We start from the raw sequence: 26139 nt of genomic DNA, 5'->3' as shown, positions 1-26139 counted from the left end.
AAGATAATTTTGTTTCCTACCTTGAAACTCTCATAATGACTATAGTTGTGGTCAGGATGTGAGTTCAAGGACACATTTGGGTTCATGCTTCCAACCTTCCATCACAACAATCTGATTCCTCCCCTCCATGCGTGGTGATAGCTGCTGTTTCAGAGTTCAAAAATATCTTGCTTCACCCTGACAAAGGGAACTACCAGCTGCTTCTGAATGTGCTGGAGCTGATGAGAATGGGTGGATTTTGGTAGAGCTTCAGCCCCTGCAGTAAACAAGCCAGCTCTGGCTGTCCCTGCCGAGCGTGGCTCTGATCGGTGATGGGATGATCACAGCCCAGGCAGCGTGTGAATCCGGCACACGTGCAGAGACAGAAATGGCAATGCAATTAACAGGCTGCAGGATGCACTTCCACAGCCTCGAAGCCAAGGCCGTGTTTGGAACACCTCTGGAGCTGCAGCATTTCCTTTTCCTTGGGGAATTCATGAAATAACTCTCTAGTGAGTGGTTTGTTTTTTTTTTTCTCATGACTAGATTTGTCCCTTCCGTCTCAGGAGATCACACGTGGTTCCTTTTGAATTTAGATTTGTCCCTTCTGTCCCACGAGATCAAATATGGTTCCTTTTGAGTTCAGCTTCTCCTTTAATTATTAACACAATTCTGAAATATTTCGGTGGGTGCTAACTACCCCTGCTCAGGAAAACACAGCATCAGCCCCGAAAGCTCCATGCACCTCCTGCCTCTCTGTCCCTGCTCCCTTCGGGATCGGCCGCATGGCTCGGGGTGTGACATCCCAGGGGACTTTGCCTTGTTGTGGGGGCACAGGGCACAGCTCCCGGGACTCGGGGGGGTGGCAGGGCCCGGGCCATCGCTGTCCCGGGGGCTGCCCGGGGCTGCCCTCCCGGGGCCGCCATCCGGGGCGGCGGCGACATCCCGCCGCGTCCCCACTAGATGGAGCGACAAACCCAGCCTGGAGCCGCGGGCGGGCAAGCCCCGCTCTCCCCAGTGTCCCCAGTGTGCCCAGTCCCGGCTGCCCCGGTGGCCGGGGGACTCGGAGGGTGGCCCCCGGCAGCGGCCGGCCCTGGTCCCGCATCTCCCCGCTCTGTGTCGGGGGACAGCCCAGGGACCCCGCGGTACGCCGGGCTCGCACCCCTCGCTGGTGTTCAAAGAGGCTGCCGAGGTGTTGAATAGATGCTTTGCCACGTGGGAGTGGGTTTTCCTCGGTGCTGTGGGCACCTCCACTTTGCTGTTTAGAACCCAGGGAGTGCTGATAAACCTGGCTAGAGAGCAGCAGCCTTGGTGAACACAGCCAGACTCACCCTCACACCAAATCTCCCCGCAGCTCTGCTGAGCCCCAGGGTTGTTTGTGGGACGTGGTGGGGATGTGGGTGTGCTACAGCCCACCCCGAGCACCAGGAGACCTGGGCAGCTCTGGGCTGTGTTTGCAGGGCTGGCAGGGACCACCAGTGCTCAGGGAGCCCCGGGAGGCTGCCTGCAGCCCGCTGCTCCCTTTGGAACAGACCAAAGTCACATTGCATCATCACCACAGTTTCCTTGGATGTGCCATTCTTTCCCCTCAGCTCATCTCCAAGGGATCTGTGGCTCGTCTGGTTTGCCCTCACAAGCCTGGGAAGAGGAGCGTAGGCAAAGGCCATGACCACAGAAAAGGTTCAGCAGAGATGGATGGAAACTCAGTGGCTGGCAGACCCTGTCCTGTCCAAATAGACACAGGGGCCAAGTGCCACCAGGGTTTGCAGCAGCCTGGGGACACCCAGTGTGTCCCAGCCTGGGGAGGGGGTAGGCAGCACTGCTGATGTCACACTCCAGGAGACCAAACTCACCTGTCCTGCAGCCTGGACCAGGACTGATTTTAGACATAAAAACCAGAGGATGTGGGACAAGGATGCAGTGAGGCTGACTTCAGCAGGAGCCTCTCCTGTGCTGCAGGAGAGGAGGTCTCTCCAGACCCCTCCACGAGCCTCACACCATTCCTGCCCAGCCCTGTGGGTGGGCATGGGGAGCGGGGGCTGGCAGGAAGGAGCTCCTGCCCTTGCCTGGGATGTGCATCTCACTTCACCACAGAGGAGAGCCAGGCGCTGGCAGGGCTGGCAGGCACCACGGTGGGAGCACAGCCAGGGGGTTATTAATAACCTGCTGAGTCAGGGGGGGCTCTTGGGTTTCAGGATCACAAGACAGGCGCCGAGCAGCTCAGATGGATCTCCCTCATTCCTGCCTTTTACATTGACAGGGACAACTGCTAAGATGGCCTCGTTCTATCTGCAGGACAGCTCAGCCCCATCCTGACTGCACCCAGCAGGGATGCAGGGTAGGACTGGAGCTGCAATGACCCCAAAAATACAAGTGCTGTCCTAAATGAATTAAACAATGAGGGCAGGGGCAGAGACACACAGGACTGATCAGCTATGCCAGGACATAGCCATAACAGCCCTGTTCCTCATCAGTGTAATCAGATCACATCATGGAGAGAAAAATGAGTACCACAGGCCTCCTGTCCTGCTTCCCTGCAGGGTCCTCTCTGCAGCCCCCAAAAAGGCTGTGACTGAGGCTGGCATCCTGCTCCTTCCCAATGGGATGGAGCCGAGGACCTCATAAGACACACAGAGAATTTGGAGGATCTTGCAGACATGCACATTGCAGTGTCTAATTTCAAGAGTTTTGCAGGAGATGGAAAGCCTCAGGGGACAGGACAGCTGTAGCAAGCTTGGGATGTGATGAGACCTCCCAGAAAGCACATTGTCCCAGCCTGGCTGCCACAGGATCACCTGTGTTCCTGTTGAAGCTCTTGGCTGAGACAGGCTGAGGTCTGCTCTGGGGTGATTCCTTAAGCATTGCTATGGAAAACTAGTCGGTGATGTGGAACAGATTAACTTTCAGATGCAGCAGCCCATTGTAGCAGTGTGCATTGCAGCTGAACAGTTTCTCTCGCTAACAAATCCAAGAGCAGATGGAGTGGCAAAGAACCATCCCCAGGTCTGAGCCTGGCCCTCAGGGGTGCTGTCAGGGCAGGGGTGCAGACACCCCTCACACACACAAGCTCCCATCACTCGCTGCTCTGTGTGCTGGGATCTGGGCACTCCCTGAGCTCCTCAGGGCCACACAACGCACTGGTGTGAGGGTTTGCCTGGCCCTGCTCCCCTTTCCCCCTCCTGCCCCCTGTGTGTGCTGGAACACAGTTGCCTGTCAGCAAGGAGAGCCCTCTGGCTCCTGCTGGCAGTGTGTTTTCAGGCTGGCAACATCTCCAACAGCTATTTTTTCACCCAGATGAAGACCAAAATAAGCCTGTCTCACCCATCCCCAGCAGCTGTTACAGACATCACCCTGGCCACACTGGTGTTCCCTGGCCCCTGTCCTGTCACCGTGCTCAAATCCTGGTGGCCTGCAATTGCTGTTGCTGTAGCTGCCACTTGCAGTGGCTGAAATAAGTGAAGTGCTGAAGCTGTGCTTGACTCCTGTGTCCCCGGAGAGGTCTCATTTCATTGTATCAGGCTGGCTGAGCTGCTGAGCCCCGCTCATTTCAATTAGCCCGATAGCTCTCCAATCCTATTTACCTTTATGAATGTGTGAGCATCTCACTGCTTCCCACAGCAGTCAGATTAAAGGGTGAGCGAGGAATCACACTCTGCATCCCTTGCAGGGCAGACCCACAGCAGTGTATTTCCTGCAGTGAGCAAACTGAGACACAGATAAAACCACATCCAAGGGACACAGCAAACCTCACTGAGTTGGGAGCAGCCTGCAGTGGTAACTCCCAGATTAGCCAGTCTACACCGTTTAGTTTTAAATAAATACTTTACATTTTAGGTGATGCATCTTTTGGCAGATAAAAGAAGAGCCTGGAAAGGCTGTGGTCCCTCAAGTCTCCTTTTTGACTAAATGCTCCCTCCCAGCAGGACCTGTCCTTAGGTCCATGTTCCTCACTTGGATTTTAACAATCATTAACCATCTCAACACATTCCAGCACTTAAATAGGCTCCTTGAGGGGGAGAGATAAGGTATCAGCTTTCCGGTCCATCTTGCCAGCCTGTCTGCAGCAGATAAGCATGTTGGGCAGCAGGAAAAAGGTTATCTAGAAAGGAAGCTGAGCAACGGCTGCTGTTATTGCAGGAGGCTTTGAAAAAATGTCACCCCACCGGGAATCCCACAGCCCATACAAGCCCTTCCCGGCGGAACGTGACTGATGGTTGGAGTCCAGCTGTGCCTTCCTCCCGGGGTGGGAGGCATCTTCTTCCCGTGGGGAGGGCAGAGCTGCCGAGGTCATGCTCTCCCAGGGAAGGTCACATCACAGGCAGGTGCCCAAAAACCTGTTGCTTTCCCTCTCTCCTGCCCTGCCCCTGCTCTGAGGAGAGGTTTGGATCAGCGTCCCTGCCGCCCCTTCAGCACATCTTGAATGTTTCTGGGCTGAGGAGCCTGCAAGAGGGAGCTTTTCTGCCCAAAAGTGAGGAACTGCTGTTCTGGGTTGTGCATGGGGTCCCTGGAAACCAGTAGTGATCTCCCACTGATCACTGCAAGAGCAGAAAAGGAGCTTCTGAGAATTCTCAGCCTTTCTTAACCCAAGTATCACCTTGTTTTTAGTGATGGGAGAGGAGCAACTAGCCATGTCGAGAACGGAGGTTCATTTACCCCTAGTGAAAGATGTGCCTTTCCTTTGGACGACTGCTTGTTCGTTCATCTTCCTGCCTGTACTGTTTGCTTTTTTGCAGTTGCAGAAATGATGCATATCAGCTAGGGGAAAAAAAGGCTAAAAAGAAAAGAAAAGAAAAAAAAAAAAGCGCAGCCATTTCCACTCAAATTCCCAGATCCCCTTCTGCCTTCTTGTTATCACCCAAGGACAGAAGACCCCTGATCACAGACATGCTGGTTCAGGAAATGGCCTGAATCAGGGGCTGCAGAACAATTACTGGAGCAAATCCTGCCAGGAAGTGCTCTGAACCCACTCAGCCACCTTCTCTACCCTCTGGACCTGTCACCTCCCTCCTGCCTCCCCTTCCAAGGCATCCTCATGGCATCCCTCCACATGCTCCTGTGTTTTGCTGATTCCCATTAATCTGTGTTTTATATAACCCCTCGTGCTGGACACAAAAGCGATGCATTACCGTGCTATTAATACACAACTCAAGGTTTAGGATTTAAAGCAAATAACCCCCCCGCCACAGCCAGGAGAAGCAATCCATGACAAACCAGTGCTGGCAGCTCCAAGGTGCAAATCCCAATGGAGAGAGGGCACCAGCTCTGGACCCTCACCCAGTTACCAGAAGCTGATTCCTTAATCACCACTGCACTGTGTTTAACTATTGCAATCTCCTTGGCTGGAGACAAACATCACTGAATGCTCAGAGCACTTTGGGCTCTGGGCAAGTGTTTCATGAACATCCATCATTTTAGCTTTCAGCTTCTGTTCCCATTGCTTTCCATTTAATTAATTTCTGCAGGTCTGGCTTACCAGCACTGATGGTCTTGCACAAAACTGCTGGTCCTAGGAGAATAGAGGAAGGAAGAGAGAGTCCCAAGGGCGTGGGGATATTGGAGGGATGGGGACTCAGGGCAGTCTCTGGGAACAGCAGCCCGCTGCACCTGTTTGAAATTTATTAGAAAAACTGGGATAGATCCCTGTGCAAAGCCCAAGTCCCATCCTCCAGAGAAGCTCAGAGGAACCTCAGGGTAAAGGGAAGAGCACTGGCATTTCCAATGGCCCTGAGCCCACAGGGTGGCCAGCAACATCTGCTGCAGGGCTCCCACGTGTGATCCCAGACCTCTGGAGCCTCCTGGGCGCTTCAGCCAATTTGTTCCAACACTGCAATTAGCACTTCATCATGGCCAGACTGTGAACAAAGGCTGTAATACCACCCAGCCTGCTAAGAACCAGGTATTTTCCAGGGAAAGTTCTTATTTGGCGGGGTTGGGCCCCCCCCGACCATTCAGCATCTCCTCTCTGCAGCAGGGCTCGGCACGGATCAGTCTCAGGCTGTGTGAGGTTAATGGATTTCAAGCGACTCCTGTGATTAACTTTTCCTAAATCTCCAATTCTTTCGTGCCTTCTATTTTTATAAAAAGAAAAGGGAGGGAGGCGGTATTTACAAGGGATTTCACTCAAATAATGAAATAAATGTGATCAGCCGAGGGACCTTTAATCCGCTTTGACTCCTGTGTCCTGGGGAACGAACGAGCACGGAGATCTTTGCTTCTCCGAGCCCTAGCAAGGCACGGAATGAAACAACCCCATCCCTGCCTGTCAGGGGGGCAGAGCCCCAGCATCACCCTTAAATCGAGCACTGTATTCAGACATGAGCACATCAGCCAGGCACTTGGGTCAACACCAGAGAAAAACACCTCTTTGGTCACCTGCTCCCACCCTGCAGGCTCCATGTCCACGTCTCTGCCTGAAATCCAGTCTGAGGCAAGAACTGGCCACATCTCTAGTTCAGGTGACCAAAACCACATAAAAAGCATCATCTGTGCTCATGCATCTTTCATGTTGCAGCACCCTCTGAAATATATGTGTGTGGAGACACCATCCCATTTCCTTAGGCTTTGCACAATATATTAAACTTTTAGCCTGGAAATTACATAGTTAATTATCACTTTAATTAAATATCTTAACTGAAAACTGTGCAGGCGACTCCACCTAGTCCCCCAAAAGTGAGTTTGTGGCTGCCAGGGACATCCTGTGTGGCTTGGTGCTGCAGGGAGCAGCGTCAGCGCTGTGACAAAAGCTGGGGCTGCTGTACTGAGATCCTGGGAGCCAGATAAACCCATGGGGCCCTTCACCCCCCTCAGAAACATCCTGACTGAATAAAAGGAGTGTGTTTGCCCAAGAAAACTCAGCCTGGGGTCAACTAGAGCCACACTTGTGCTACTGTTGAGAGACCTTGTGTGACAGCCTTCCTAATTCTCCCCTCAGTCCCCAAATCTGCCAACCCACCCTCCACAATCTCCTGCAGGTCCCTTCCCCTCAGCTGCCTCATCCTGGGAAGGACACGGACAATGAGTCACCCCTTCCTGGGGGACAGAGGGGACAGAGAGGACCCTGCCATGGCAGGGAGGGCAGCACAGCCCTGATGTGGGAAAGGATTTGTCCTGCCTTCACTTCAGCACAGCCCCAGCCACAAATGTACAGAACAGCTTGTCAGGAAAAAACACCAGCTTAGACTGAGGAGAGGAGAACTAAACACCCCAGGCGTGATTGCCACATATGCCCAAAGATATAATCCAGATTTTCTACTTGCCCTGGCCCTGGCCCTCTTTTTTTTTTTTTTTTTTAATTTAATAAATTAAAATCTCTTTTTGCTGCTGAGCATAATCAGCATTAGGGTGAGGGGAGGAGGGGCCTTTCACTGTCCCCTGCAGGATCACACATGAAATCATCATTGCAGCAGCCTGGGACTCTCCCAGTGGCACCGTGGAGTGCTGATGGCAGCAGTCCCCAACCCACACACTGTATTTGCCTCCTCCTGGCCATTTTCTTAATTAAGGAGTTAGACGAACTGAAAGGCAGAAGGTGCCACAGTCAGGACTTCTTCATTCCTTCTGGTTGGACAGGTCTTGGCTTGGAAGGACCACTCCTCCTCCCAAGCCTCACAGGCTGAGCCCTGCGTGGCTGAATTTGGGGATCTGAAGGTCCAGCAAATCACTCACATTCCTGGACAGTCCTGAAGGAGCTCAAACCATTTGGCCTTTTGTCTCCCCACACTGCCATGGTGAGCATCTGCACAGAGCAGCCCCAGTGTCCTTCTCCAGCTCACAGGGACAGGGGACAGGCACCCACCATCCCTTGCTGTTGCTATAGAGACAGAAGCTGCTTTTCTCCACAGCTATGCTGGTTGTTTCTGAGCAGCACCTTCAGCAGGCAGGGAGAGAGGGATCAGGAATGTCTTGGCTTGCTGGGAGGGCAGCCATGGCTAAGGCAAGGCTCTGCCAGGCCTCTCTTGGTGCCTCTGTGCCCAATTTCACACTGATCTTGTGGGGGGTCTCCCAAAACCTTCCCTTCTGTTGCTCTGGGCAGTGAAATACTGTGGGAGAGAATGGGCACAGGCTGAAGGGGGTTGAGGAGGAAGACTTCTGGAGAAAAATTATGTGGGAGAAAGCCCCAGCCAGTGAATCCAAACTCACCCTTGGGAATCGCCCCAGCTCACCTCCCCCTGCTCTCCTTCCTTGCTTTGCAACCATGTGCTGAGATGAGACCAGCTCAGCTGATCTAACCCACCCTGGCAGCTTCTCCAGGCCATGCTCTCCTGATTACACCAACAAAGATCAGAAGCAACTCCTGCAAAGCCATTCTGCCACCCTGGATATACCAAGAGAAGACAACACAAGTGCAAGGAAACCTCAACCTGGTCACGTCACACGGCTGTACAATCATCCAATCTATTTGCAAAGGCTCAGTAAATTCTGGAGCTACAAAGTGGGAGTTTTCCACAAAGCCATGGGAGGAAAGGCATCCCCTGCTCCCTGCCCCTTCAGGAATCTGTCATCTCCAGCTACAGCTTGGTGCACATTGGTGTATCACCCACAGAGCTCAGAATGTGCTGCCATCCTTGCTGGGGATGAGCAGAAACTCTGCCACGTGTAATAATGCCTGGAAGGAAGAAAAAGCACCACAGCTCACTTCCTAGCAGAAATCTTTGCAGGAGAAGGAGGCTGGCAAAGGAAAACCCTGATGGGAGGGTAGCACATCCCTGCTCCCACACGCAGCAGCAGGAGGGAAGCAGGACAGCACCCGCCACCCACGCTGCTCTGCCTGCTGCTGCACCAGCCTCCAGGGACAACCCTGAGCTCTCCCCTTCCCTCAACACGCTCAGTGACAGCCCTTCCCTGGGGACAGCTCATCTGTGAGCTCCGTGGGAGGCTTGTGTTTGAAGGACATGGATGCCCTCCTCACCACGCTCCTGCTCCAGCCTCGGAGCCGGCAGCGCGGGGAGCCAGCAGCTCCCAGGGCTGACATCCCAGCTGGAGATGCATGCCAGGGATAGATTTTCTGTTTAGCTTCTTTTCATATTAATCATCAAAGAGCAACAAATGTCAGCAGCTTGCACCAGTCATTAGCTGGATGTCTTCTTCGCACCGGCCCCTGTAGGAAGAGGCTTCCCAAGGTGCAGGGAGAGGTGACAGGCACAGACCCAGCTGAACCTTCCCTGGCCTTGCAAGCCAGGTGTATTGTGCTCACCTGGGATGCACAGGAGGCCAGGGATGACAGGATCCCTCCATTCTGCAGGATTCATCCACTCAGGGAAGCTGCTATGTCTGATAATACTCATCACCTGCCAAACATCAAACTGTCTGCTGGAGACAGCTAAACCACAGAGAGCTGGCACATTCTGTTCAAAATATGAGATTTTCTTATGGCAGTTGTGAGGGGGGATCCATTTCAGAGGCAGCACGTTGAGCATGGCCATTACCTGGATAAGGAGCCAGGCTTCAAGGAGGCCACTCAATAATAGGAAGAAACAGCCCCATATCAGGGCATTGTGTGTCCCTCCCCAGAGCAATATCTCCTCATGTACCCTCACAGAGCAGATTTTCCTCCAGTGACCTGAGCACCCATCCAGGCCCACCCCACCCAAAGCAGAAGTTTGCATCCCCTTGGGCAGCAGGACTGCAGGACCTGCTCCATGCTGAATGGATATCTCAGAGCCACACCGGGATCATTTTATCCCCTCCCTCAGGATAAGAACCAAACAGGGCAGGATTTTTATGATTATTTATTATCTGTAAAGCACCAGCAGTGTCCTGACTCTGTACAAGACACAACTGCTGGGCTTACAAAAAGAAAAAAAGCACTGTGGCCAAAATAATTTATCCTCTAAAAAGTTCACGAACGTGTTCTCAGGAAGCTCTCAGGCACTGCCCATCCTGAGGACATATCAAGGTGCCAATGTGAACCACTTAAAGAAGGCAGACATGGAGCTCATTTCTCTCACCTGTAAAGCTTAATTAAGCTGCTGTCCAGCTTGAGAATACGGCCAAAACACAGGTACGGCCCTTGATTGCTAAAACCCAATCCATTACAAGAAACTTTTTTTTTTAAAGGTGGGGAAGCGACATTAAAAAACACCACTACTCATGGAAGTTACAACTGCTTCCAACAAACAACATGTAGAAAATACTGGGAAGGGGACTCTCAAAGTATCTCCTAGTTTCCAAGTCCTCCACGTTCACCAGATGGATATCAACATCTGACACGTGTTGGAAGACATCCATATCAACTCCACCAGCCTGAACTGCAAGTAGCCAAAAACAAAGCCAGAGAGAACATCCGTGATGTGGTGCCGTCCGATCATGACGCGGGAAAAGCCCACGCAGAGGGCCCAGAGCACCAGCAGGATGCGGAGAGGGATGGCCAGCACCAGGTGGTTGAGGAAGAACTTGGAGAGCATGGCCACCCTGCTGGCGTGCCCGGCGGGGAAGGCGTACGTGTCCATGGTCAGGTAGTCCAACAGGCCAGGGGTGACGTCGTACGGGCCCTTCCGCTTGGCCAGCTTCTGCAAACCCGCCACAATCATGATATCCAGGAGCAGGGCTGTGAAACAGGAGACAGAGAGGGGGCAGTGAGAGACAGGAGAGTTGAGGGCAGTTTTCAAAGGGTTGTCTTTGTCTTTAAATAAGAATTTGGGGTTGGTTCTGGCCAGATGTCCACGGTGCAGCTGCACACAACTTCCCCATCCTCAGGTCACCACCCAAATGTTGATCAACACTCCCAGTTTGCCCACAGAGGAGGCAAATACCACTGTCACCATCTGAGAGAGGAGAACCCCAAACCACAGAGGCGAGAGACCCACCTGGGGAGGAAGAGAGCAACTGGCAAAGCTAAAATTGAAACTTTTTTGGCCCTCAAACCACCACTCTGGGTGTTCCTGTTGCTGCTTCCACCTCATGCTTTAGAAACCTCGTGCAGCAAGGTCCCTGCAGGAAAGGTGCCCCACAGAACTTTCTAGTGTTGTCCCTTGTCCTGTCCCAAGCCCATCACCTCCCCGGCCCAGAGAAGCCAGGGAATCACACCACGCTGACAGATTTCACACCATGCTGACAGATTTCACTAAGAAAAGAGCATTAGGAGCCAGTGAGCCAAGAGGAAAGCTACACAATAAAGAAAAATGGGCTCCTGCGTTAGAAACAGCACCACGGTGTGTTGGAGGGTGGGCGGCATCCTCCTAGATATCCCCCACCATCCTTCTTCCTCTGCCAAAGCATCAAACACCCACGAGCCATTTCTTGTTTCTGCTCACCTCTTGCTCCCTGTGACATTTTCCCTGGGAGTCACCTCACACAGCCCCTTCCCTGTGCAAGTGCACTGGGGGTACCACAGCTCCAGCAAACCCAGGCTTGTGATGGCACAGGCACCTGCAGCTGCAGCTCTCTACACCAAAGCATCCTTCTTCCTTAACAGCTTCAGGAATGAAACCCATCAGCACTTATCTACACCACCCTCCTCTTCAGCCCACCCGCTTTGTCCCAGCCGACAGGTACTGTCATTTCTATTTCCTAGCATCAATTTTATTTCTCTTTAATCCCCTCATCTGCTTTTCCCCAATCCTGCTAATTAGTCAGAGTGCTGATTTCAGCTCCCTGCAGCAGTGACAAGGACATATCTGTCACCAGGAGCACAGCCTGCTCCCTCGGCCAGGGGTATTGCTTGGTTCCCAGCCCTGGTGGAGACCATTCCTTGAGAGCTGACAAGGTTTCAGGAGCATGGATGGGAGTGCGTTGGTGGTGGGGATGGGAAATGAGACGGCGCATGGGAGGCAGCTCCACCTGCCTGCTCAGCACCTGGCAGGAGCTGGGAGTGAGGAGCTGTCACAGCAGCTCTGCTCCCCCACCTTCCCCGTGTGCCACTCGCAGAGCCAGCACTGCCTTGGGAAGGGGCTGGTATTTATCCTGGCCAAACCTTCTCCTGATAGGAGACTGCTTTTCTCCCTCATCTGCAGGACATCTTCCATGGGGAAATGGGACAGCAGGACCTCCCTGGACCTTCTACCCAACAGGTCATGCATGCCCTGGGGTCTCAGAGCTGCAGAGTAAAATCTTGGTACCAGCTCCTCCCTGGCATGGACAGTAGCAGGAATCCAGGCTAGACACAAAAAGTAGGAGATTGTCATAGAGCAAAGGTTCCTGAGTGGCACCTGAACAAAGGTGTCAAGGCTGCAGGTGGCAAGGGGCTGCAAGGAGGCCAATCACACCCCTGGGCCTGGAGCAGTAGCAATGGCTTTAGGAGGACAAGGACAACCAGGGGTTGCCTAGCTCCTGCTGGATGTGACTGGCTGGCAGGGAGAGAGCAGGCGGAGGTCTGCAGCCCACCAGAACGCTCACACTCAGTGGAGTGCTTGTCTGCAGTTTGCTGATTTTTGTTTTGTTTTGTTTTTGATGGGCAGGCTGTGGGGAGAAAGGGAGGGAGGGATTTCAGACCCAGTCTGTGGAGCCCTGGAGCAGCCACTCACCCTGGCTCCCTGTTAAGGTCAAATGCTGTCAGCCCAGGCCTGGCTGACCATTACTGAGCTGCTCTGCCACGCTCTGCTCATGCTGGGCTTCCTAAATCACCCCCAGCCCAGCTCCTCACCCCACTAAGTGACCCCGCACAGCCCTGATCCAGCAGAGTGCTTCAGGAGATGATTTCCAGAGCTCATTGGCTGCGTTTCCCACCAGTCCCATCTCACCCTGGATGAGAACTGTGTGAAACTGATGTGAAACTCCACGATGCTCTCTCAGGAACCCAGACTCATCAAATTCTCGGGAACCCAGAAGCATCAGAGAGCTGATGCACCAGTGCTGCCAAGAGAAGACTGTGGCCCAAGCTGCTCTGCTGAAGTCAGCACCTATTGCACTGCTGAGAAGCCCAGCCAGGGCTCCAGAACAAATCTGAGCACCCCAATGGATCCCAGTGTCTCCTCCACAATTCCCTAGAGACCATTCCCCACCAAACCTGCCCAGGGATCGGTAGCACAAGTGCCATGTGCTTTAGCAATGGGTGGTGTTCACCATTGCCCGTCAGTATTTTGCACTGGCAATATATTTTTACGGTCAAAGGTGATGTCAGGGCAACTCGAGGGATGCAGGCATGTGTGCATGGAGGTGTCCAGGGCATGGAGAACAAGCCAAAGAGCAGTTCTAATAATCCTTTCATTCAGAAGATGAACAAAATGGGCCTTCAGTACTGCTAGCTTTGATTTTCGTCAAATGATGCACAGAAAGCAAAAAGCCTCGCTTGCCCACATTTCAAGATTGGAAGGCATGACAGCATTAAAACCGAGGGTTAATTTGCCGTTAAAAGAATAAAAAAACCATCAAAGATCCCTCCGTCTGGTGCTTTTTCTGTCACTTCCCCTTGCACTTTCCATTCCTTTCATGGAGATTTCTTTATAAAACAGCCCCAGCAGCCAGCCCTGGCCCCTGGGGCAGGGGTGGGGTCCCACTGCCCTCTCCAGCTCTGGGTCTCTGCATTTCCCCTTTCCTCTGCTGCTGCTGCTGCTGCGGGCGCTGGCAGGGTGAATCAGCAGGCAGCACTGCTGGTGCTGCCAGGGGCCCATCCTTCAGGAACACACACAGGCAGTGCCGTTGCCCAGCAGCCCCATCCCCAGCCCTATTCCCTGGCAATCCCATGACCTACATACCTGCTTGGACCCTGGCTCGCTTCCTTCCCCCCGTTAATGCACACTGAATCCTCCCTCCTCGGGCGGGCACAGAAGTAAGGGGTTAATTCTACCCTCGGTGCTCCAGCTGCAGGTGGGTGTCTCTGCACTGGTGTTCCTGGGGAACCCCAAACCCCTGAGCCTTCACCCGGCACCTGCAGGTCAGCACCAGCACCTCGGCTCTGCCCTTCCCCTCGCACAGAGCCCTGCAAACCCTCCGGGCTGACCTGACCTGGCTGGAGCAAACCCAGCCCCAGGAGAGCCCAGGGAAAGCAGCCTGCAGCTGATGAACCAGCCTGCACTGGCTGCTCTCCGGGGACCCTCGGGGCTGTCACAAGCACGGCAGAGATGGCAGAGTGCCACCTGACTGAGGCTGAGAGGAGAGGAGCAAGAGATGTTTATATGAAGCATTTTCTTCAGCATGCTTTCCCCCCCAAGAGCCAGGCAGGACTGGATTTAAACCAGAGCCATCACTGGGTGTAAAATCCAGGTAGTGCTGTATTGAAGAGCAAAAGAAGGATTAGCTCTTGTCCATTCTTGCTCCTTTCCCATTTTTCTGAAAAAGATCAGGAATCTCCCTGTTGACCTGGTATTAAGGGAAACAATCCTTCAGATTTCCAATGCAAATCCCCAAATCCTACATTAACATCTAAAACTTCCTCAAAACACAAAACCAAAGAGCAAGTCTTGTCTTCTTGCCTGTGACAATTTTAGCATCAGAGATCACCTTGGTATTGTGAAAAGCCAACATCTGGCATCAGATGCATGGTAAATGAGCTGAAAGTGAGCCCCCTGGGCAGGCATTTTATATCTATTAATAAGGAAAGGAAAACAATCATCTGCCTTGCTCCTACCACCAAATATTAGGAGCCCATTAGGAGAGGAGAGGTAATCAGAGAGGAGCAGGCAGGGCACAAGGACAAACCTGAACCATCATCAGCAGTACCAAACCAAACCCCAAAGCTTGTATTTAAGAGGAATTGAAATAGTTGGATGTCCCCTGCCACCACAAAGTCCTTTCTGCCCCTGAGGTGGCTTCTCTGCTGCTGTCCCTTATGGCTGGAAGAGGCTGAGGATGGTGTGAGCACCCTTAGGGACACAGTCTGCTCCAGGTTGGAGCCAGGCAGTGCCTCCAGGGACAGGGGCAGATTCCAGCTGGGATGTTTATATATAACATGTTATCAAAACCACAGCTGAAAAACAACCTGGGTGCAGGGCTGGGGGCAGAGGGGGAGGAAAAGAGGAGAAAGCCAAAAAAGCCTTTGGCTCATCTGCTCCTGCAGCCGAGATCCACGTGATGCACACACATGGGGCTGCCTGGACGAGACACGGCTGCTCCCCAGAGCCCAGCCTGTGAGGTTGGGATCAGAAACAGCCACAGGCTGGACTCAGCCTCCCAGAACCAGGGCTGAGCACACAGGGAGAGGAAAACGGGGAGGTAAATTCCCAAGAAGGAAGAGTGAGCCCACTCCATGAGCTCAGAAGGCTCCCAGTGTGGGAGCAGATGTGCCTCAGACAAGATGTGCACCGAGCAGAGCCAAGCTGGTGACAACTCATTGCCTGGGCTTCAAACCCACCGTGCTCCCCACTGCAGCTGCTGAGGCCACGTGCAGGGCCAAAACTGGCTTTGAAGGTCCTGCATTGCCCAGACTACCCACCCTCACTCACTACTGAACTCTGGACAAATGCCATCAGTCCCAGGAAACGGTTTCTTTAGCTCCATAATTGGAATTCATATTTTTTTTCCCCATTTTTCTTTTTACTTACACGCCCCCTCCTACTCCTTCTGAACTTCCCAAATCTCCTGGAGGCATTAGGCTCCCTGACCTGGAAAATGAGCTGTTTGCAGACTTATCTCGTTGAATGACATCAATGAAAGATGCAGGTTTCAAAAGAATCTTCATCTCTCTCCAGTGGAGTCAGCGGCAGCTAGAAGAGGTCCACTCTGGAGATGAACCCCTCCATTCCATTGTGTTCCCCAAATGTGGCACTATTGGGTGCTGACAAAAAGCACAGATGGCATGACACATTGAAGAGCCAATGAATCAGGCATTCTGGTGGTTGGGGGGGTTATTTTTTGGCTGAACAAGCATCAGCGTGGGGTAAGTGGTCATGGGGAGGTGAAGAAATGGTGGAAAGCAGAATTGTGCAATTAATTAAAATAAAAACCCACGACAACTAAAAATAGATTTGCTATATTCTAGATGATTAGAAGCAGCCCTGAGTGCAAACACAGGCTGCCTGGAGTTCTCCCCTTGGAAACACTGAGGCCTGGGAGCTGGGAAATTTGTACTCAGCATCAAATACTGACTGGGGCTGCTTCCCTGGGGTTCTGCACAGGCTGGGGCGAGATGCAGGCAAGAGGGGGAGCACAGTGAAAAGGGCTCATGGTGCTGGGGAAAAGGAGCTGAGCAGCCCCAAGGATGCCTCATCCACCTCCCAGAAGGGCTCTGATAGCTTGAAATGCTCCTGTTCCCCATGGCAGCAGCACAGCCACCATCAGCACATCCCAGAACCACACGCACCAGCACCAACAGCACTGTATGGGATGAGCCAGAGGAAGAAAGGTGCCTTGGGCTGAGGAGCAGCAGCGTGGCCCAGCCCACAAAGGCTGGGCTCCTTGCTTGGCCTCAGTGCTGCTTGGGCTTGGAGTTACACCCCACTGCTTTCAAAAATGCAAACTGGAAAAAAAAAAAAAAAAAAAAAAAGCTCTAATTCTGTGATGCTCAGAGGGTCTCCGACCATTACACCCCACAGGGTGGACCCACATCAGGTACATCTGCCAGCATCCCTGTACAGATGGAATGGTTCTCTGTTCCAGGTTAAAGCATGGAGGCTTCCTCAAAGTGGAGGAAAAAAGGAGAGTTCATCTGATCCCCCTTTTCCCCACCCCATCCTCCACCAATCCTGACCCAGAGCAGCAGATCCGCCGGGGCTCTCCCTGCCTGCTGCTCCTCCCAACATCTCACCTCACTCCCCCACCTTCCTCTTCCCGACCACTGCTCCTGTCAAGGCGTGTTAGAGGCAAACACACTCACCCATTTCCTGGGATCTCCCTCCGGGCCAGAGCCCGGCTCTGCTGCTCCAGCTCTGCCTGAGTGAAACAGCTCCTGTCCCCTCTGAGCTGCAGGCAGGGCAATGGGAAGTTGTTCCCGGAGTGACAGACATAAGGATGACTCATTTCCCATGTTTATTCCCCCTCTTCCCATTCAACAACCCTCGCACTTCTTTTCTTTTTTGCTCTGCATTCAGGCTCGGGCTCGTTCCGCTGTTTGCTCTGCCAGGGTTGGATTCCTGCTCGCTGCACATTCCCCAAGGGCTGCGCACTGATGCCTGCAGGGCTCACAGCATCCCCACCCGAGCCGATCGGTGCTGCCCGGTACCGAGGGGTGATCACACCGCGGGACTGATGGGGACACCCTGCAGAGCCCTGGGAATACCCCCTTGCCTGCTCCAGCCACAGCCAGGCGAGTCCCAGCCTGTCACTGACTGTCCTTCATCCAAGGGGACACTGCAGCTCGCCAGCCTGCCCTGCAGTGAGCAGGACACGTTCCTGTGGAGGAAGGGGGGCAGGGAAGCCGGGGGAGCTGGGCATTGCTGCCTGCTCAGAGATGCCTGAGCTCATCAGCTGTGAAAGGATGAAGGCTGAGCACGGCACCCACCAAAGGACCACGGACTGCAGCTGCTGTATCTGGGCAGAACAGAGGCAGATTAACAGCCTGGAGTGATGAAGAGGAACGTGTAATGCCAGGCTGGACCTGTGTCTAAATGCTGGATGCAGGGAGTGGGCATCTGCGTTGTTCCCTCTGCCTGGCACCTTCCATGGGTCACTCATGTTGGGTTATTTGGCATTTAAATGTTTCCACCTCACTGGGCAGACGTGCTGCTGGCTCAGTGAGACCTTGGGGGGCACTGGAAGGGGTGTGAGGGGATCAGGACAGCAGCTGAGCCCCCTCCATGTGCCAGGCTGTCCAAGGAGGGATGGTTCTGCAGGGCACCAACTCCTGAGCTGTTCTATCCATCCCTGACGGAATGTCCTCTGCCCTGCCTGGCTCAGAAAATCCCTGCTGTCACACTGGAAGAATGAAAAGGGGAAAAATAGACACATCAGGCCCCAAACCATCTCTGGGGCTCTGGGCTGAGCAAGCTGTGCTGCATACAGACTGATCCATCTGCTGTGCAGCTCCCCGGCCTCTCTGCTGGGTCTGGGTGCCCTGAGGCTCAACAGGATCAGCTCTGCCTGGGCATTTCATCTACTCAGTGACCTTTACCAGCAACGGGCTGTACTGTCTGGATTTTCATCACACAGCCCCCAAAGAGGAGCACGACAATACCTGAAGCACGTTCATGTTGTTAGAACAGGGTCACTGGGGTCTCGAGGGGCTTGGTGAAGGAATTTCTTTCTTTCTTTCCTTCCTAATCCACCAATTTCTTGCAAATCTGGTCATGCTTGGAAGCTGCCAGGATGCGACCACAGAGTTCTGACCACATATAAGTATTTATAATTTTCTTTCTTAGGGGGTCTGCAGGGACTGTGCTTCAGAATATCATGGCTTGGTTCCTGGTCAGAGTAAAGCTATGTCAGTATGCAGGAAGAAGGCTGGACAGAGCAAGAACTTCCTCTTTGCTGACCTCCAGAAGCAGAGAAGCAGCACTGGGCTCCCTCTTTCCTCCTCCTGTGGCATTCACCCATCCCCAGCCTGACACTGCTCGATGATACATCCACGCCCTGAGGCAGTGCTGTACTTAATGGGATAAATGCTTAGTGACAGCACCAAAGAGCCATCCCGCCCCTCCGAGGGGATGCAGAGCCAGCTGGAGATGGCTGAGCACTGGGACCAGTGTCACTGACACAGCAAGCAGAGAGAAGACAAGGGCTTTCCCTTCTCCTAGTCTGGATACCTGCTCCAGAGAGCCACAACTGCAGCAGAACCAGTTACCAGTACTTCAAACCAAGCACAAACACAATTTTATGTGCCAGGATGACCCAAGCAGGTACCTCCCAACAGCAAAGGCACCCAGCTGGATGGCAAATAACTAAACACAGCGCTGGTTTGGCTGTAAACACAAAAAACCACAAAAAAAACCACAAAAAGAGGGGCCTCACTTGGAGTGAGAACTTTGGGTGGGCAACCCTATTCCATCCCCAGTGACCACATTCCACCCCCACTGCAGAGAGAAGGTGCCTGGATCTGCAAAGACCATCAGTTTAACGAGATCAATCTGTTTAGCTTAATAAATAGGAGGTGAAGAAATTACTTGAGCACTATCCAAAATACTGAAAGGCGGAAGAGATGTTGGCTGAGAGTGCTGTTCAGCTGGAGAGAGAAGGGTATGGAGACGCAATGAAGGGAAGAGTCCAACTAAAAGCACTTGTGAGAATCCCTGCCACTGCAGTAATACAGAAATGGCTCTGACAAGTTCACCCTCACTTGTAACTGTACATCAGATTGAGTGTTTGGGTTTTTTCCCTTAACAAATTGAACAGGAATAAATTGAGGGATGTGCTACAGCCTGTATTTTGCCGTGGGTCAGATCGATGATCCAAATGTTCTTTGCTGGCTTTGCAGTCAATGAATCACTAAATTTGGATCCACGTCCTTATCAGATGGATCAGAACCAGAAGCCGAGGTACCGCTGTCCCCAGGGTTTAATGGAATTTGTGTCTGGTTCTGAAGCAGGTCTGGGCATTTTACTGAAAGTTTTATAACTGCTCTCCCCCTGCAAGCCTGATTGCAAGGTTCAAATGACTTTCTAAGCACCTTAGTTTTCATGAAACCCTTGTGATTGCAGAGTAAACCTTGAGTGGTCCTAAAAGTTCCAACACTGGCAGACAAATAAAATAAACTTTATAACTGGGGGATTTCCTGAGTTGTGATTTGCTTGATTTAGCCAAGGGGTTGTGGATCTTCTCCCTGACTTTTGCTCAGCCAGGGCTGGTGATGCTGAGACAATCTTCCTGAAAGCTTGTCCTGGCAGAGGGATTTTTACAGTGGGCACAGATATCTGGTTTCTTCCATCTTTTCAGTAACAGGCTGTGTGTGTTTCTCTGGCTGTTTGGCATTTGCTGGGAAAGATTACTGTGAGAAGGGGAATCAATAAATTCCATCACAGCTGACAAACATGGAGGGAAAACATTGCTTGGGGTTGCTAATCAGCATCTGCAGTGGGGATGGAGGGAGCATCCCAGGGTCAGACCCCTCACCCGAAATGCTCCCACATGTGTTGGCAAAGCCCCTGGCAGGAGCTCCTCCTCCATCTGCAGTGGTGCTCCTGCCAGGTTCCCAGTCCCATTTCAGCAGTCTCCTCGCCTTGGAAGCCTGATTGCAAATCCTAAACAAGTGCTCTGCGATGGGCTGGCTCCCTGCCCAGGGACTGCATCAGAAATTCTGCTTGATGTATCAAACCCTCACCAAGCCGGGGGAAGGGAGGAGAGCCTGGGGTGCCACAGACAACCCCAACTTCCCGGCTTCCCTCTTCCACCAGGGGAGCACCAGGAGGTTCCCTTCCCTTTGACCTGTGCCTATCCAGCAGGGCTTTTCAGCACATCCTGCTGGATCTGAACCACAGGAAAGCAGCAGCACAAGGGACCAAGGATGCCAGATGCAGCAGTGGTGCCCTGACCTTCCTGTCTGCACAAGATGCCGCTTTTCCTGGGACCTATCGAGGTCCAGACAGGTTCCTTCTCCACCAGCAGTGCAGACTGCATGGCAGCAGCTACTCAGGTACTCAGAGTTCTGACTGCAATCTTAAATATCAGCCCAAGGCCACTCTCACAGCAGATCTGCTCTGTGGGGTGACACAAGTCCTGCTGCAGAAGCTCTGACAAGAGAGGCTGAGGGCACCTTGGCCAGTCCCACCAGGCAGTGCTGTCTTTTCAGAGGGAGCAGTGGAGCTCTTTGGAGGCTGCCAGACCTATGGAACTGGTCCTTCACACCAATTAACTATTCCCTGTCTTGACAGGGGGAGAGGAGGGGTGGGAGTAGTGTGTCTAGGCAAGGATGGAAGACTCCAGAACACCCAACTTGTCCCTGGGCACCACGTTGGAGCTCAGGGGACCTGGAGATGTGGGTAGTGATGCAGGGATGAGCTCTCCCAGCCACCACTCCACAAAGTTAGAACATGACCTCGAGGTGCCTTTGCATTTGGCCTCCTCATATGCCAACAGAAGGGTGAGAAAACCTTCCTTGTTTTTAAGCCAAAAGGGACATTAGCACTTTGCAAGGACCTCAAATATTTTGGAGTCAAAGCGGTCATTTTCAGGCTCCAACCCCATCAGAAGCAGTGCGGTCAAGAGACATCTGGAGACTGTTCCTGTCGCTGTTAGTCAGCCACTATTTCATCCTCGTGCCCTTTTGAAGGGATCCTCTCTTCCCAGCGAGGGGCTGACCCCGAGGAGCCCCCGCTAGAACTGCTGACGTCGGCGGGCTCTGCATCACGCTGCTGCTATTCTGGCTCCTTCCCCCCCATGAGATGGCACAGCACGAGGACAGGCTCCTCCAAAGGCACAGGGGAGAAAAGGCAGCCGCCACTGTGCTTTTCAAGCCAGTCCAGATCAGTCTTTGCCCTCTCTGAAGGATGAACTTGTGAAAAAAACCCCAAAAGCTGGGGCCACGCTGCTGGGCTGGATCACGTCACAGTCAGCCCCTGCAGACAGGACGTCCCTTTCCTGTGGTGCCTGTGAAATAAAATGTCCCTACGGCCCCTCAAAATGCTCCCTGAGAAGAAAGTGTCTAAATCCAATGTTTTCAATTTCTCCTACCAAACAAAAGTGGGATTGCTGAGTTCTTAGGGAGGGTGAAACACCAGGGTGGGTCACAGCCAGAGGAGAGAGTAATTAGTCAAATAGAAAAATAGGATAACTGGACCCTGTGCAAAGGCAGAAGAGCAAGAAGAGCAAAGTCCTCAGGTATACATGGCCTGGGCAGGTTGGGACCAGGATCTAAGGCAAGGCACAGCCACAGCTCCTCCTGGTCACTGGTGGGACACTAGGGTGGGACAGGCCATGCACAACGGAGAAGCCAAACCCTTCAACACATCCCAAACTCCAGAAACAGCAACACTGACCAACACCATGCAAGGAAGGACTAGCCGGAGAGCCAGAGGCATCCCAGCCTGCCTACACAGCCTCTGGGTCAAATTAGCACATGGAAACGGGGACAGCAGCAAGAAAAGTACCCAAGGGAAGGAGGATGTGAGAGCAAACTGCAGCAGGGAATGTGACAGGACTCCATCATGTGGAGTCTGGTCAAGAAAGTGGCAAGGGGATGGAAATAACATCCTCAGGTATTGATCCAGATATTAAAGATTAATATCTTTTTTATGTTTTCCCCACCTATCAAACACCAAGGCAGATGACCACAGATTAAATAAAAGCCATCACTGCTGGCATCCACCCTCCCATCACGGACACTCCCTCGGTCTGACTGGACAATCCTGCCCCACGCAGCACCAGGGGCCTGCCCCTGCTCCATGGCAGTTACCCCATCCCTCTTAGACACCTTCTTCCAACACCCATCACCCACAGCACCCGGGACTAATGGGGCCAATAAGTGCAGCATTTACCCTAAAGGTCACTCCCTGCTTCCCGACCACCTCTGACGCTGGGAGCAGCCAGAGGAGGAGTCCCAGTGCTGCTGTCCCTTGTGATGAGGGCTGGGCTTTCCCGGCAGGGAGGGAGGTTTGCCACTCACCTAGCAGCAGGTTCATGAGGACCTCTTGGCCTGCCAGCGTGCTGCTCTTCACCAGGCAGATGAGCGTTCCTGCAATCCAGGGGATGCCGTGCCCCGTTATCCCCAGCAGGTTGATCATGGAGCGGGCACCTCCCCAGGAAGAGGCTCTGTTGGCACACACTCCCAGCCTCTTGGACATGCAGATATCGATGGCCAGCAGCGAGTTGAAGGCGATTCCCTTGAAGGAGGGGTTGAGCTGCATGCAATCCTCCTCGGGCAGCTGCTGCGACTGCCTCCGCTCCTTGGGGTTGGTGTTCTGGGCACCGGCTGCCCCGGCCTGGCCACTCTGCTTCCTGCTGGAGCTCCTGCCCTCCTGGTTCCCCTTCAAGGGCTGATTCAGGGAGAGGAACTCAGCCCTGTTGAGGACGTTGTTCCTGTCTCTGGCCCTGGACCGTGGCTGGGATGCTGGCATTGCAGTCTCTCTTTAACGCAACCTGCTCTGCAAATACCGGGAAGGAGAGAAATCCCTCTTCTCCCTGCAGAAAGCTTCCCCCACTCCCACCCTCACAAGCTGTGAATTTGGGAAGCTACAAAGGTTCCCCTCTGTTGCAGTTGCCCCCAGCACAGACTGCAGCTGTTAAATATAGAGTAAGGAATGCACATGGCTGTTTACTTCATGGGCCTAGCAAGCTTGGGAGGAAAATTAATGCCAGGCTTGGCAGCCACTCCAGTGCCAGGGAAAAAGATTAGACAACCAATAGATATGAAGAAGAGGAGGGAAAAGCATTATGCCAAAGGTTGGTTGCTTCTGGCCTGGTCTATTTAAATCTTCCAATTGCTTATTCCCCTGGGCTGCAAGGGAAACTGGGAAACGTAGTTCTTTTTGTGCTGCAATTCACATTTCAGTGCCAGAGTCAGAGCTGGAGATGATGGCATCCCCCTCCTCAGGGCATCCCGAGGGGGGCTGTGCTGCCTGGCTGTGCAGCACCAAGACCAGATGTTGCTCAGGGACTCCCCTTCAAGGGGTTCTCCCCCAAATCTTCCTGATTAATCAGTTCTTCAACTTCCCCCCCTGCCTGGGCACCCTAAATTCCCCCTCCTCCCCTCGGCAGGGATACCTTTCAAAGCACCACTAACCCCATCCTCCCTGCCCGCTCAGGATGCGCCCCTGGGGCCCTTCCATGACTCACCCCGCTCCTGGAGGAAGGAGAAGCATCACCTGAAGCCTCCTGATTACCCAGCAAGGAGCCGCTAATGAGTTCCCATCCTCCTGCCCCCGGCGCGGTGGCCTCGATACCGCACGTGTCCCTGCGGTGTCACCCAGTGCGCACAGCCCGCGCTGGAAGCAGGTGACAGCCGCCGCCTGTGTCCCCCGAACGCAGCACGGCCCCGGGCATCGCGGCACGGGGAGGAGGAAGGCTCCGCCAGGCCCCAAGGAGGACAGGGAATACCTGCAGCCCCTCCTGCCACGCTGTGCCCCATCGCTGTCACCTCGCACCTCCTCGCCGCAGCTGGGGCCAACCCCCGCCCCGGGACACCTCCCAGGGCTGAGCATCCCCTGGGAGCATCCCCTGGGAGCATCCCCTGGGAGCGTCCCCTGGGAGCATCCCCTGGGAACAACCCCTGGGAGCAGCCCCTGGGAGCAGCCCCTGGGAGCATCCCCGGGAGCATCCCCTGGGAGCGACCCCTGGCAGCATCCCTTGGGATCATCCCTTGGGATCATCCCCTGGGAGCATCCCCTGGCAGCATCCCCTGGGAGCGACCCCTGGCAGCATCCCTTGGGATCATCCCTTGGGATCATCCCCTGGGAGCAACCCCTGGGAGCATCCCCGGGAGCAGCCCCGGGAGCATCCCCGGGAGCAGCCCCGGGAGCATCCCCTGGGAACAACCCCTGGGAACATCCCCTGGGAGCAGCCCCTGGCAGCATCCCCTGGGACCATCCCACCGCAGCCTGCAGCTCCAGTGCACAAGTCTGAAGGTTCATGCTACAGTCCCTGACCAGCAGCTGTGTGCATCTGAGCCTCCAGCACCTCTGTGAGAGATCATCCACCTCAGCTCCTCCTCTCAGCACCTCTGAGCCAGGTCACCTGCACTGCCACCACCTCCCCAGGGCAACGGGCTCTCCACACCACCCACAGGCTCCAGGAACGGGATTATTCCTATGCAAATAGGCTGGAAACCCCCGTGGATGAGGAATTGAAGATGAATGTCACATTGAGCCAGTGACATTTGTCTACACAGCTGTCCAGTTCCAGAGGTCAGTGGCTGCACAGGTAACCCTGGGCACCCAGGTGTTTTTAAAGGTCTTGTCCAAACTGGACTGGGGAGTTTAAGTGCTAAATGAAAGGTGGTTCTTTGGCTTCCAAAGATAATAACACAAATTTTACATTTTCTTTGCACTTTTATAAATAGTTCTCAAAATTCCTTCAGTGAACTGTGCATCCAGGCTGTGCCCATCTGACTGACAGACCATCCAGGTGGCAGCAGTGCTTGGACAAGCAATTCCTGAGATCCTGAGGAGACCTCACTACTGGGCTTTGTTCAGTTTTCCTCCCTCAAGGGAAAATAGTATACATGAATTTATTTCTGATTCATACCCTCCTGGAACTTATCCCTGGTCAAGGGAGGTGATTCTGCCCCTCTGCTCTGCTCTGTGAGACCCTACCTGGAGCACTGAATCCAGCTCTGGGGTCCCCAGCACAGGAGGGACATGGAGCTGCTGGAGAGAGTCCACAGGAGGCCATGGGGATGCTCCAAGGGCTGGAGCCTCTCTGTTCTGGAGCCAGGCTGGGAGAGCTGGGGTGCTCAGCTCAGAGAAGGCTCCAGGGAGACCTCAGAGCTCCTCCCAGTGCCTAAAGGGGCTCCAGGAGAGCTGGAAATGGGGTGACAGGACTGGCTTCACACTGGCAGAGGGCAGGGTTAGATGGGATGTTGAGAAGATGCTTTGTACAGTGGGGGTGGTGAGGCCCCGGCACAGGTTGCTGAGAGAAGCTGTGGCTGCCCCAAACCTGGAAGTTTTCAAGGACAAGGTTGGACAGGGCTTGGAGCAGCCTGGGCTGGTGGAAGGCATCTCTGCCAATGGCTGGAGGGTTGGACTAAATGACCTTTAAAGGTCCCTCCCAAACCAAACCATGCGATTCTATGATCCCAACAGGAGGAAGAGCTCGTTCCCTTTTCAGGCTCCCTTACCCAGCCCATGAAACACAACCTCTCCTGGCTCAGGGACCCCATGGGGCTGTGGCAGCCCTTAAATCCCACAGGAGCTGCCACATCACCAACACCCACCAGCTCCTGCCTGATCCCTGGCTGTGCTGCCACTACCAGGGCAGCCAGCACCCCATCCCTACCTGCCTGCCCTCATCCCACTGCCTGGCTCGTGGAAAATCTCAGCCTACCTGACATCAGCCAGGCAGAGAACTGTCAGCACTGCTTCCACCTGCCTGTAGCCATCACCTCCCCAGGGCATGGCCTCCTGGATTTTCCCACTCTGTGCAAAGCTGCTGTTTCATGGGGCTCTGCAAATACCAGTGGGCAGAGGGGTAAAGGCACTGGTGGGCAGGACCCTGCGGACACAGGGAGACTCCTGCCCAGTCTGGTGATGAGGATGCTGAGCTACAACTTAACGTGTTCCTCAGGAGCTGTCACGGGTTAAAAAATACCTTGAAAGCTCTGGGAGTGAATTTAATCTGGTGCCTGTCTCTTCTGCTGACAGAGGGAATTTCTCTGCCCCAGCCTCCTAGTGAGACTCCAGCACCAGTCCTGAGCAGGAAGGGGCTGGGGGAGGAAGGGCAGCGTGGGATGGATGCAGTGCCAGCAAAACCCCTGTCAGTGCTGGAGTG

The 26139-nt window shown here is 53.7% G+C and overlaps 1 protein-coding gene across 1 annotated transcript; it reads right to left on the bottom strand.

Moving 5' to 3' along the window:
* Positions 1-9690: 9690 nt before the first annotated feature.
* PLPP7 (phospholipid phosphatase 7 (inactive)) lies at positions 9691-22787 on the bottom strand. The gene is made up of 2 exons (XM_063409179.1): positions 22322-22787; positions 9691-10525 (listed from the first exon to the last, which is right to left on the bottom strand). The coding sequence occupies exons 1-2, from the start codon at positions 22770-22772 to the stop codon at positions 10161-10163; spliced, it is 816 nt and encodes a 271-aa protein (XP_063265249.1). The 5' UTR covers positions 22773-22787; the 3' UTR covers positions 9691-10160.
* Between the last annotated feature and the right edge of the window lie 3352 nt (positions 22788-26139).

Source organism: Prinia subflava, chromosome 12 (assembly GCF_021018805.1).
Source record: "Prinia subflava isolate CZ2003 ecotype Zambia chromosome 12, Cam_Psub_1.2, whole genome shotgun sequence".
NCBI classification, from domain to species: domain Eukaryota; kingdom Metazoa; phylum Chordata; class Aves; order Passeriformes; family Cisticolidae; genus Prinia; species Prinia subflava.
Note: the sequence above shows the minus strand (reverse complement) of the source record. Positions and strands in the feature narration are given on the sequence as shown.